Genomic DNA, 11,618 nt, shown 5'->3' on the forward strand with positions numbered 1-11,618 from the left:
ACTAGGATGGTTGTTTAAAAAATGGACATAAGTTTGTGAAGATGAAGGAAAACCTGAACCTGTATATAACAGTAGTGAGGCCACCGTTGCAGAAAGCCAAAGAGAATTTTGACCCAGCAATTTACTGAAGTATATACTCTAAAAGAACTGATAACATGTTTGGACTGGGTGTGTAGCTCAAAATGTGTGGACAGGTCCAGGGTTTGATTCCCTAGAACTACCGAAAAAGGGGATGTTCAACCAAAAACTTGAGCACAAGTATCCATAGAATTAGTCACAATAGCAAAAAGAAACAATCTAAATGTTCAGATAAGCAAGATGTATTATCCACACAGTAGAGAATATTCAGCTGTAAAAAGATGAAGTATTGGTACATTAACACAGATAAACCTGGAAAAAGATGACGTATTGGTGCACACTGTAACACAGGTAAACCTGGGAAAAGATGACGTATTGGTGCACACTGTAACACAGGTAAACCTGGGAAAAGATGACGTATTGGTGCACACTGTAACATAGATAAACCTGGAAAACATACCAAGCCCATACACACAGATATCAAAGATGGCAGACGATATATCCACACCAGTAGAGAATGAGTTTAATTTAGGCTTTCCTTTTTGAGTGATGAAAATGCCTTAGACTCAGTTCCACAACAGTGAATGTATTAAATACAACTAGGTTGTATACATTCAAATATTGGGGTTGGGGATTTAGCTCAGTGGTAGAGCGCTTGCCTAGGAAGCGCAAGGCCCTGGGTTCGGTCCCCAGCTCCGAAAAAAAAAACAAAAAAAAACAAAAAACAAAAAACAAAAAAAAAAACTTTCAAAAAAAAAAAAAGAACAAATATTAATCTAAGTTTTACCTCAGTGTTTTGGTATTATAATCAGAGTGCAGTATTATACTGTAATGCTAAAAGCTCACCCAGATAATAACTCATCACCACTTAGCAGAAATGGCATATTTCTTAAAAAATAGGACCATAGAACTTACTTCATCAGTGAAAGCTCTTAAAATCATTTCCTCCCTACAAATGAAATCAAGATAGTATTTCTTGCAAGTATGCTGAGCAAAAGATTTGCAATCACATTTTTGAGTAGTGCTTATTAAATTGGTGTTGGCCATATTTCAGAAGACTGCCCTATGGAGTTTTATGCGGAGTACAACAATCTTTTATCTTCCCTTACATTATAGAGACTTTTAGATTTTTAAAGAAAAGATACTGTAGCCAGAAATGATATTCCTGCTAATGAATTACAAACTGTGTTATTAGAATCAACTTTAAGAGTTGATTTTTAACAGAATAACATACTCTGAAATATTCACTTTTCCTTTACTAAGAACTTGTGACATAAATGTGCTTTGCCACAAAATTGCTAGACTTCTCAGAAAATTAAAATTTTCAAAAGTAATAGAAAAATCACGAAAATAGCTTTAAACACTTATGATTAACACCTTGTCCTAACTCCTAAGTACAGATAAGTTTGGTACAATCTCCATAGAGTCTTCCCTACCTTTGTATCCAATCATCCTGATATCTGTATGCTGGAGTCAAATCTTTACACTTCGTTATCTGAATATCCTGAAATGTCTGTATAGAATTGGATTATGCCATTTAATCCACAAATATCAAATTTCAGGATTTAGGATGTGGGATGTTTGGTAAATTACACAGTTCAGTCTCAACATGGAATTAATATGGGATGTCAATGCTTAGGTATGAATAATCTCATATTACAAACATTTTTCTTTCAAAATGTTGGCTTCTTGCTGAATAAATTACTGTTAGTTCCTTAAGAGTTCAAAAAAGTTTGTCAACATGGTTATCTGAAGGCAAAACAAACCAGATTTTGAAAGTAGTAGCTTTGATGTAGCTTGGCAGTATTACACATAGGTAGCATGCTCACGATTCTGGGTCCAATGCCCAGCAACACAAATAAAATATTGAAAAAATATTTAGCAAAAGAACTAGTTCTGACTATATAAACTGCCACTGAGATGCTCTCAAAAGGGGCACGCATATGGCTGGAAATGTAACTGAGGGCCCTGGATTTGATCCTTGGGAAGAGAAACAACCTACTATGGTATTTAGGAAGGCACAACTTGGTAACATCGACTTTTTAATCAACTTTTTTTTTAAGCATCCCAAGACACTGTCCCTTTACTGATTATTTCCCTTTAAGGAATCTGAATAAAGGTTCAATGTGAGGTACAAATGAAATGCTTATATTCCCAGACTTAGTAACCCAAGAGTAGCTGACTGCAGAGTATGAACATACACCATGTTAGAAGAATATGGGGAAAAACACTGAATTTACAGATTAAAAATGTTGAAACGGGCTTCAAGACAGGAAATTAAAACCTCCTCTTGGGGTGAGAGGCCTTTACTATCTAAGCCAGAAGTTAACTGCAGAAAGCTATTGCTTTGCTACAGTTAAACCCGGAAAATCACAAAGCGATGGCTAAAGCATCACGAAGAAGGTACAGCGAGAACAAATGCAGTAAAAGCATCTAAACTAGATGTTAACCTGGAATTTCTCACCTTACAACACTGGCTTCATTTAAAAACTGTCTTTATAAATTATGTGGCACTGTTCTGTTCCTTGAGCTATAATGCTTACATCTATAAAAAGTTTACTTCAGATACTGTCCCCTTTTTTCCTGTTTGTAGCCCGAGCTGGCCTTGAACTGTGTAACCCAGATCAGAACTGACCTCTAAGCAGTCCTGCCTCAGGCTCCTGAGTGCTAGGCTTTCAGCTATAAAGCACCATGCCTGCTTCCCTTTTTCCTATTTATAAAACTGACAGTTTTGAAAACACTTCTAGCTTAGAAATGTTCAATGATTCATTGACATTCTGAAGCTTCTATCACAAGTTTCTCATAAAATAATTGTGCTGTATTCTTTCATATCATATGGTCAAGAACCCTGTGTGCTTAAAAATATTTGATTTGAGTAAGAGTGAAGGCAAGAGATCAAGTCATGTTCCTGCTCCCTTTGAATCCTCTATTGTGCTTGCATCCTACCATTAAAATGAGTTTTAAAATGAGTTGAAGTGCAAATGAGAAGAAAATTACATGCATTTGTACCGTCATTTGTACACTCAAAAGCAATGCTAACTGAAAAACGAAGAAGCTGTAAGAATTGGTAATGATATATTTTAATCTTTTGTTAAAGCTCCAAAATTATTATAAATTCTAACTAAATTGAGGTAGTGATAGACTAATGTATTCCATGTGTCTCTGAAGTCTCTCACGTTTTACCTGCATGTCCCCTCCTTCCCCAATTATATTAACATAATTCAATGTAAAATGTGCTTTGAAAGAAAAATTGAGATTATTCAAATAGTACTTAAAAATCTTAATTACCAGCTTAAAAAAACTTATAAAATGTACACGATAATTCAATTTTCTTCTTGCTAGTCATAAATGCTTTCCTCCAAATGTAGGAAATTAAAAAAAGAGGGTAAAGATATTATATGATGCAAACATTATGAATTGGTTTTGTAACAAAGCCATCTGAAACGTAACTAGTAGGGAATGACAGTAAAGTTTAGTGTCTAGATCGCCTCATTGAAGGTTTATATATAAGCTTTGTTTCATATTAAATTTTCTGAAAAGTACTTAGCTTCCTTTCAGAGTTAGTGAAGCAAAATCTATTTCCATTTTAAGTCACATACAAGTGCTATGTGATCAGAAGGATGAGAAACACTAGGTAAGGCCTGGTGGGTGGTAACTTCTTCATGGCTAGGTAATGGGATCACCTGTTCAACCTCTAAAGCATTTAAGTCAATGAAAATGTAATCGAGACATCCATGAAAGCCACCGACATAATTTGTGTAGGCAGGTTCACCACAAGCGCTTTTCAGTTTGAAACAGTGTGTGAGAGACATGCCACATCTCTCCTCCTCCCCATTGGAAGCCCAGTCTTCATGATCCTCCGGAACGCTGCCATTGATGACAAAATGATACATTCCTGTTGATGGTGTGCTATTAAAGTCTCCACAAAATATAACTGGTATGCCAGGATATAGATCACAGGAAACATGTCTAATGTGAACCAAGGCTGCTGCCATTTGAATGAGACGAATGTATCCACCTACAAACAAACAAACAAAATTAGTGCTAAAGTTCTTTTAAAGAGCCCCCTCCAGGGCACACTGCAGCCACAAATCATGTACCTGAATAACACACACACACACACACACACACACACACACACACACACACACACCACACACCACACACATCTTACTTTTATTTTTTATTTACTTATTTTCTTGATAAGAGTTGTGAACTACGTGTTGGCATGAACTTGAAATGCTTCTGCCATAGCGTCCTCAGAATGGATTACAGGGTGTACCCCTACCCCAGCCCTATCTTGAAAGTCATCACTCAGACACTGTAGGTATTTCAAGTTGCTAAAGCTTACAGGAACCTATGTCTTGGGTCTCAGCTGGTGAAGTCTACCAAGTCCAATAACCTGAGTTCAATCCCAGGGACCCATATGGGGGAGCAAGAGAATCAACCCTGACCTCCACACATTCCACCGTCACACACATGCTAAATATAAACGTGTGTGTGTGTGTGTGTGTGTGTGTGTGTGTGTGTGTGTGTGTGTGTATACAGCTTTCGTAACATTAAGTCACAATGTTTAAGTTATTGTAAAGCTAAATAAAACCTACCTTTTGGGTGCCAGTAGAGATGAGTATTAGCAACACAGATCTTTTTAGAAGAGTCCGTGGTAGACTGAAGAACTGAAATCTGTAATAGGAAACATCAGAGTTCAGTCGGTATCTGCCAATCTCCTGAAAACATTTGTGGTTTTGGTTTTGGTTTGAGACAGTTTCTCACTGTATACTCTTGGCTGTCCTAGAACTCCCTATGTAAACTAGACTGGCCTTGAAACTCCTAAAACTCCATCTGCCTCTTCCTCCAAAGTTCTGGGATTAAAGGCAGATGCAATGCCCGACTCTCAGGAATGCTTTGTGTTTAAGACTGTAGGTAGAGGGGTGGGGATTTAGCTCAGTGGTAGAGCACTTGCCTAGCAAGCACAAGGCCCTGGGTTCGGTCCCCAGCTCCGAAAAAGAAAGAATAAAGACTGTAGGTAGAGCTATTTTATTCCAGTCTCTTGAAAACTAAGATACCAATTTTTAAATCTGATACTGCAAGTTTTAAGGTATGGTAATATGAGTAAACATAAGATTTTAATAACCATCCAATATGCACCATTATGAAAAAATACATTGTTGTGACAAAATTAAGAGTGAATATTGTTTTCAAGTGTGAAAACACTTGTCCTGGAGTCAGATCTAGCATTTACAGCATTGTGCCTCGTTGCAAGGTAAAGAAACCATATCACCTCCCTCATAGGTGTGTGTATTCAATTAAATGAACTTACACAGGAGTGCATAGAACACAATGGTGCTCAAAAATGGGTAGACATTCATTTACTCAGGGCAAAACCCGTTACTTAAAAACTCTGAACAAAAACAAACAATGAAAATGCCTGTAAAGACGACGGGCGTAGTGGCACACAACTTTAATCCCAGCACTTAAGAGGCAGGTGAATCTCAGTGGTTCAATGCTAGACTGGCGTACATATACAGTTCCAGGACATCCCCAGCTACACAGACCATGTCTCAAAATATCAACACAATTCAATAACAAGCAAAAAAAAAAAAAAAAAAAAAAAAAAAAAAAAAAAACAAAACCCAAAAACCCCAACAAACAAAACAAAGCACCACAATTTAAAGCTTCGTTCCCATCCTGAACAATAATGCTAACATTGTCAAGTGGCTATGAGTCCTGGCTTCATACTTTTATGAACAGGCATAAGGGTGTTTGAACATTTTCTCATTTATGAAACAAAAATCGTTATCTGTAAAAACAGATAAAAAAGTCAATGACTTTTTTTTTTACACATTAGTAGCAATGGTAACAAAACAGGTCTTAAAACAGAGGGCACTTACACTTGTGACTGCTTTCAAGTGCTCTTAAAACGGTGCTTGACAAGTTACTATGTCTACCTGGATTTTACAATCATTAAGAATGTCTATTCATCTTGTTCAAGGAGACCTACGGCAGGATAGGCACACTAGGAGAGGTTAATATGTGCTGAATTAAGGAACAGGCTACACGTTTAAGATGCTAGAGCAAAAATAAAGACATATTTTCAATGACAAGTTCTAATATCCATCCCCCCTCTACTCCGCCAGACCCTAAACATGGGCGAGTATGAAGAAAACAGGCAGAGCTACTTGACCTGAAGGACAGACGATCTCTGGAGTACTTTCTCCTGTGCTAACGGGTTCAAAGCCAGTTTCTCTAGTAATTCTTTGTGCAGTGGGTCCGACTTCAGGGCTTCTTGAAAAGAAATGTCATGTTGGCTAAGGAGCCTGAACTTCGACTTCCGGTAGAAAGTGGCCAGGCCTTCGTGCTGCTTGATTCGGAACACACCCTCCAGCCCGAAGGCCTCTAGGGCCGGTACCAAGCTGTCCGAGAACACTGCGCGGTCCACCTCCTGCAAACAGATGAGGTCTGCGTTGTAGCCTGTGAGCTCCTTTTGAATAAGGTTCTGGCGGTAGTCAAGCTCCAGGGCGTAGGGGGCACAGTACGGGTACAGGACTGTCCGAGAAAACTCAGTCTGGGCGTACGTGTCTGCCAGGATGTTGTAGGAGACAGTGCGGATGAAAGAGTCCTCTGTCACCTTCTTGGTGTATAGATGTCGATGGTCAAAAGTGCAGGTGCCAGGCCCGGCCTCCACCGGGCACACGCTCTCTAGCTCGCGGCTTGGCCCGAAGCGCTGCCCATTGCCCGGCGTGCAGTGAAGCTTGAGCCGTAGCCCGATGTCAGCATTGCACGGGGTGTAAACGCGCTCGTCCACACCCGTCTCGATCCAAGCTGAAGACTGCAAAGAGTGAGACGATGACGCGAGACCGCTGTCTCCAGGTTCTGCCGCCCCGGGTTTGACTTCCTTGTACCAGCGGAACACGGAGCTGGCGGGATCCCCAAATTCCAGACCGAGTTTGGGACACACCGGGAAGCCAGCCATGATGTAGCGCGGCAATTGTAGCTCCGTGAAGGCAGGCGGGTTGCGCTCCACCTTGTACTTGACATCGCCGATCTGCAGCACCGCTCCGTCCTGCCAGGCGTCCACATTGAGCACATCCTCAGCTACCGCCTCCTCCCGGTAGTACAGCTTCACCACCGGCTCGCAGGTCGCAGCCGGTTCAGACCCTGTCGCCGCGCAGGCCGCGCCACCGCTCGAGTGGGCTCGGTTCTTCCTGCTCTTTTTGGCAGCCGCTACCTTAGCGTGCCCCTTGAGGGCGTTGGTAGCGATCCGGCTGAGAGCACGGCCCAGAGGCTCGCTCTGGTCCCGCTGCATGTTTTTGTGGCTGCCGTCGGCCAACGCAAAAGACAGGCTGAGCTTGGGCTCCGAGGGCACACAGCGCACCACCGCGCGCTCCATGGCGCGCACCGCCTCGTGAGTCGTTGCCTCGGCCGGGCTGCGCTGCTCCACCACCGACCGGACCCCACGAAGCGCGGCGCGGCCTGGGAGCCTCCACATGAACCTGGCAGCCGACGAGATCAGAGATTCAGAGACGCCCGGTTTTAAGTCCAAAGGGAGGAGCGGCGGCAAACAGCTACAAGACCCATTCAGACCGGGGACTTCCGGTCGGAAAGCAAGAACAAGCCGCGGTGTGAGCATAAAGCGCGCGGTGTTCCGAATGGCACTTTCGCCAAGTCCACTTGCTCGCTCGTTCTTGTCTTAGCCGCCGGTCTTGAGATTCAAGCGTCTTGGTGTTTGTATTCAACATGGGTTAAAGGCAAAGAGAGAAGGAAGTATAAAGGTGCTGGAGGGAACTACCAGACCCTGAAGTTTTGTTGAAAGTGCAGGCTAAGGGTGGGAACATTAGGCTTACGGAACCGGAAGTGACTGGTCGGTGTCTCCGGGAAACGCTAGGCTTTCTGTCATTCCTGTTGCTCCGGTCAGGATTTGGACGTCCGTTCTCCGCAGTTGACGGACTTGTTCCTTGTTTTTGGAGGTGTGGCGGATTGAGTAAAGCTAGGCCCTACTGTCGCGGAACCTGGGTAGCTAAGTAGCTCCGAGCTGCCCGCCAGGTTTCTCCACCAGCTAATGAGCGCCGAGGATACAAAACACAAGACACATAATTTACTTAAGCCTCACGGTTTTGTTGTTAGTTTTTGAGGTAGGTTTCGTATCCATCGCGGAACCCGGAAAGACTGAGTTAAAGCTACACAGCATAGTAAATTGACAGAAAAAGTCCCGACTTGTTTTCGAAAGCGGTTAGTGTTTTAAGTAGTAAAGAGCTTGGAAGGTCTTGTCTTCGTAGGGTTGCAGGGTTTAGCAAATAAAATTACAGGACACGGGTGAAACTTGAATTAGGAACTCCTTAAACGAAGATGCTAAACCTCTCCCCCTTTTACTTTATTTGAAGTTAAATTTAGCCGAGAGTTTTATTTCTATTTTTATTTCTTTCAAAACTCTTAACACGAATGATCTTGGTTTATTTGTAAACGAACAGTGAGCCCAGGGAGCAGTATCTTGTAAGAAAGACCCCTCGACTGTACCGAACTCAGATTGTCAGGTCTGGCAATAAACACCTTTATAAACCCACTGAGCCGTTTCGCCAGCCCAGACCTTTGGTTTGCATGATCTTTTATTTTTCAAGAAATATTCTGAAAATGTCAAATCTCATGGAAAGCTTGTTTTTTAATCCACAAGCTTGAAAGTAATGAGTAAATGCCTTTTTGTTGTTTTTGTTTTTCGAAACAGGCTTGCTTTGTGTATTCCTGGGTGTCCTGGAACTCTGGAGATCTGCCTGTCTGCCTTCCAAGTGCTGGGATTAAGGGTGTGCACCACCATGCCCAGCTGTAAATGCCATTATTGAAGCTATATTTTTATTAAATTGATTTATAGTCCATTTGTAATTATGTAGTTGAAACTTGACATTGAGCGATTAAGCAATAGTATGATTTTGATAATACATACTGGGGATGAAATGACTAGGAATAATTTTATTCTTAATTCATGTCAAGAAATACAATCAGAGCACTTGACTGTTCTGAGAAGTCCTGAGTTCAATTCCCAGCAACCACATGGTGGCTCACAATCATCTGTAATGGGTTCCAGTGCCCTCTTGTGGTGTGTCTGAAGACAGCAACAGTGTACTCATACAGATAAATATCAATAAAAAAGAAGAAACAAACTAAGGGTACAGTTCAGTGGTAGAGGACTTGGCTAGCAAGTGTGAGGATTTAAGAAGGGTGTAGAGAAAGAAAGTCGGCACTGTTGGTGAGATAGCATAGTTGGTGTAGTGTTTGCCATGCGAGAAAGAGGATTTAAGTTTGATCCCCAGAACCCAGATGAAAATGCTAGGCAGAGTGGTATGTGCTTGTAACCCCAGCTCTGGGATTACAGGTTGGAGCCTCAGGGTTCTGGGCCAGACAGCCTACCCTAATGAGAGACCCTGTCTCAAAACCCAAGGTGGTCATGCCTAAGGAAAGACACTGGAAGCTGACATCTGACTTCTATATATGAGCATACATGTGCATGTTCACCCCCTGCCCCCCCCCACACACACAACACATGTGCCAACGTAGACACATGATTTTCTTTTAAGTTTTAAAAGGAAACCTACAAAATTAAGCTAGGCACGGTGGCACACACCTATAATCCCATCATTTGGGAGAATCATGTATTCTAGACCAGCCTGGGCTAGTAGTGCTAGCTCAAAATAAATAAACAAACAAATAAATAAATAAATAAATAAAGCAATGCAAAAGAAACATACCAATCTCTGTGTATCATTTATAAATCTCCCAATGCTCACATTCATTCTGATAGGTGATGTTGGAAGTAAACCACACAAATCGCTTATATCCTATCTATACTTAATAACAAAATGATACTGTAGTTTTGGGCGATAGCACTCGGAAGTTTTGAGTAGTACTTGTTATCAGTTTGAGTAATTTCCCCGTGTAATTTGAAAAAGAACAACAAACAAACAAACAAAATACCAGTGATTAACAAAAGACCAGGAACACCTTTGGGAACTATTTCCTCAGAGTTAGCACTCAGAAGCTTTGGGAGGGAGCCAAGGCTATTCACTAAACTTGTTAATATGTAAATGTTTCCTTGTGGAACTGGTTTGGCAGCAGGAAAACTGCAGGATTGCAGGGGTCATGGAAAAAAGCTGAGAGTTTGCACTGCATGGCAGGGTTGGAATTCCTGAAGAGAAGCCAGGAGACCACTGGTGAGGGGACAGTCTCGGAGATTCTAGTATAGGGGAGCTGGCAAGACTGTGGAACGACCAAGGACAGTACTAGGTGCGAGTGGGACAGCTTTCTTCTGCTTCGGTTCCTGTTTCTAGGTTCCTCTAAGAGTCTTGTTGATATGAGCTCTCATTGGAAGAAGCAAACACCCCAAACTGAACCAATTCTATTCGTGGCCCTGTGGAGGAGGAGTGAGTCAGCATTGTTCAGACTAGCATCTCCAATGACCCAAGGAGGCGCATTCACCAATCCTGGAACCTGCCTGACACCCAGAGACAACAAAGAAAGAGTGTGTAACTGTGGCAGCCAATCGGCTGGTGCCAGCTGTGTGACCAGCTGTTATGGACTGAGGGGAAAGGTATAAAGGCACTCCTCACTATTTCAGTAAATGAGTCTGCTTCGGCTTCTCACCTGATTCCCAGAATCTGTATCATTGATTCAGTGCCTTCTTACCCTCTACCCCCAAGGATTGTCTGGGGGGTGGGGGGAAAGCTAGGGCAACAGGCATGCAATCAACCCTTAAGAGTAGTTTGTTTTCCTGGTGAGATTCCCTTGGAGAAAACTAAATTTTTATTTGCAAGTTGTTATCAATTGGAGCTAGCTTTTGGGTTAGGGATGGGGGTATACGTTCACTTCTCTTTTCAACTCTATGACCTCAACTGGTACAGAACTGTACCTGTGCCTTGAGTTCTTCCCCTGGCTTCCATTTGTGATAGAGCTGTAAGCCAGAGGTATGTCCTTGTTGGAATAGGTGTGGCCTTGTTGGAGGAAGTGTGTCATTGTTGGGGATGGGCTTTGAGAGCTTCCTCCAAACTGCCTCAGGATGCCAGTCTTCTGTTTGCTTTCAGAACAAGATGTAGATTTCAGATCCTTTCCACCACCATTTCTGCCTGAACACTACCATGCTTCCCACCATGATGATAATGGAATGAACCTCAGAACCTGTAAGCCAGCCCCAATTAAATGTTGTCTTTTATGAGTTGCCTTGGTCATGGTGTCTCTTCACATTAATGGAAACCCAAACCAAGACACTCCCCAAGTTGTTTTTACTCAGTATTTTGCTTGGTTTGTTTTTGTCTTTTCCAGGGCAAAACCTTTTTGTCACAATCTTTTGTTTTGTTTTCTGAGACAGGATTTCTCTAGGTAATCTTGGCTGTCCTGGAACTAGCTCTGTCAGAGATCTGCTTACCTCTGCAGTACTGTTCAGTGTTTTATCATAGCAATAAAAGGCAAACTAGGACAATGTCCAATGTCAGAGAAGCAAATCAGCTCTGTCTTGCTCTGTTCTTCAGTCTTGTTTTTCATTCATATCCTCCCTTTTT

General features: G+C 42.0%; 1 protein-coding gene and 1 long non-coding RNA gene across 4 annotated transcripts; one reads left to right on the forward strand and one right to left on the reverse strand.

Moving 5' to 3' along the window:
* Nucleotides 1–2,107: 2,107 nt before the first annotated feature.
* Pde12 (phosphodiesterase 12) lies at nucleotides 2,108–7,679 on the reverse strand. The gene is made up of 3 exons (NM_001411708.1): nucleotides 6,263–7,679; nucleotides 4,683–4,761; nucleotides 2,108–4,096 (listed from the first exon to the last, which is right to left on the reverse strand). Exons 1-3 carry the CDS (start codon nucleotides 7,565–7,567, stop codon nucleotides 3,654–3,656), a joined length of 1,827 nt encoding a protein of 608 aa, NP_001398637.1. The 5' UTR covers nucleotides 7,568–7,679; the 3' UTR covers nucleotides 2,108–3,653.
* A 294-nt stretch (nucleotides 7,680–7,973) lies between these two features.
* On the forward strand, nucleotides 7,974–11,277 carry LOC148000351 (uncharacterized). Of its 3 annotated transcripts, XR_015640162.1 has the most exons (3): nucleotides 7,974–8,210; nucleotides 10,395–10,654; nucleotides 11,145–11,277. It is a non-coding gene; the product is annotated as an uncharacterized LOC148000351 (long non-coding RNA). The 3 variants fall into 3 exon arrangements; XR_015640161.1 differs by lacking the exon at nucleotides 11,145–11,277 and having other exon boundaries at nucleotides 10,395–10,711; XR_015640160.1 differs by lacking the exons at nucleotides 10,395–10,654; nucleotides 11,145–11,277 and adding an exon at nucleotides 8,798–9,812.
* The last annotated feature ends 341 nt before the right edge of the window (nucleotides 11,278–11,618 follow it).

This window comes from Rattus norvegicus, chromosome 16 (assembly GCF_021556685.1).
Source record: "Rattus norvegicus strain SHRSP/BbbUtx chromosome 16, alternate assembly SHRSP_T2T, whole genome shotgun sequence".
Lineage (NCBI taxonomy): Eukaryota > Metazoa > Chordata > Mammalia > Rodentia > Muridae > Rattus > Rattus norvegicus.

Bases quoted from the DNA above. Each gene is read 5' to 3' on its own strand.
- Pde12 (NM_001411708.1), bottom strand. From the start codon at position 7,567: ATGTGGAGGCTCCCAGGCCGCGCCGCGCTTCGTGGGGTCCGGTCGGTG. The intron at 4,762-6,262 runs GTCAAGTAGCTC...TTCCTATTACAG, and splicing joins AGAGATCGTCTGTCCTTCAG to ATTTCAGTTCTTCAGTCTAC. The intron at 4,097-4,682 runs GTAGGTTTTATT...GTTTGTTTGTAG, and splicing joins TCTCTACTGGCACCCAAAAG to GTGGATACATTCGTCTCATT.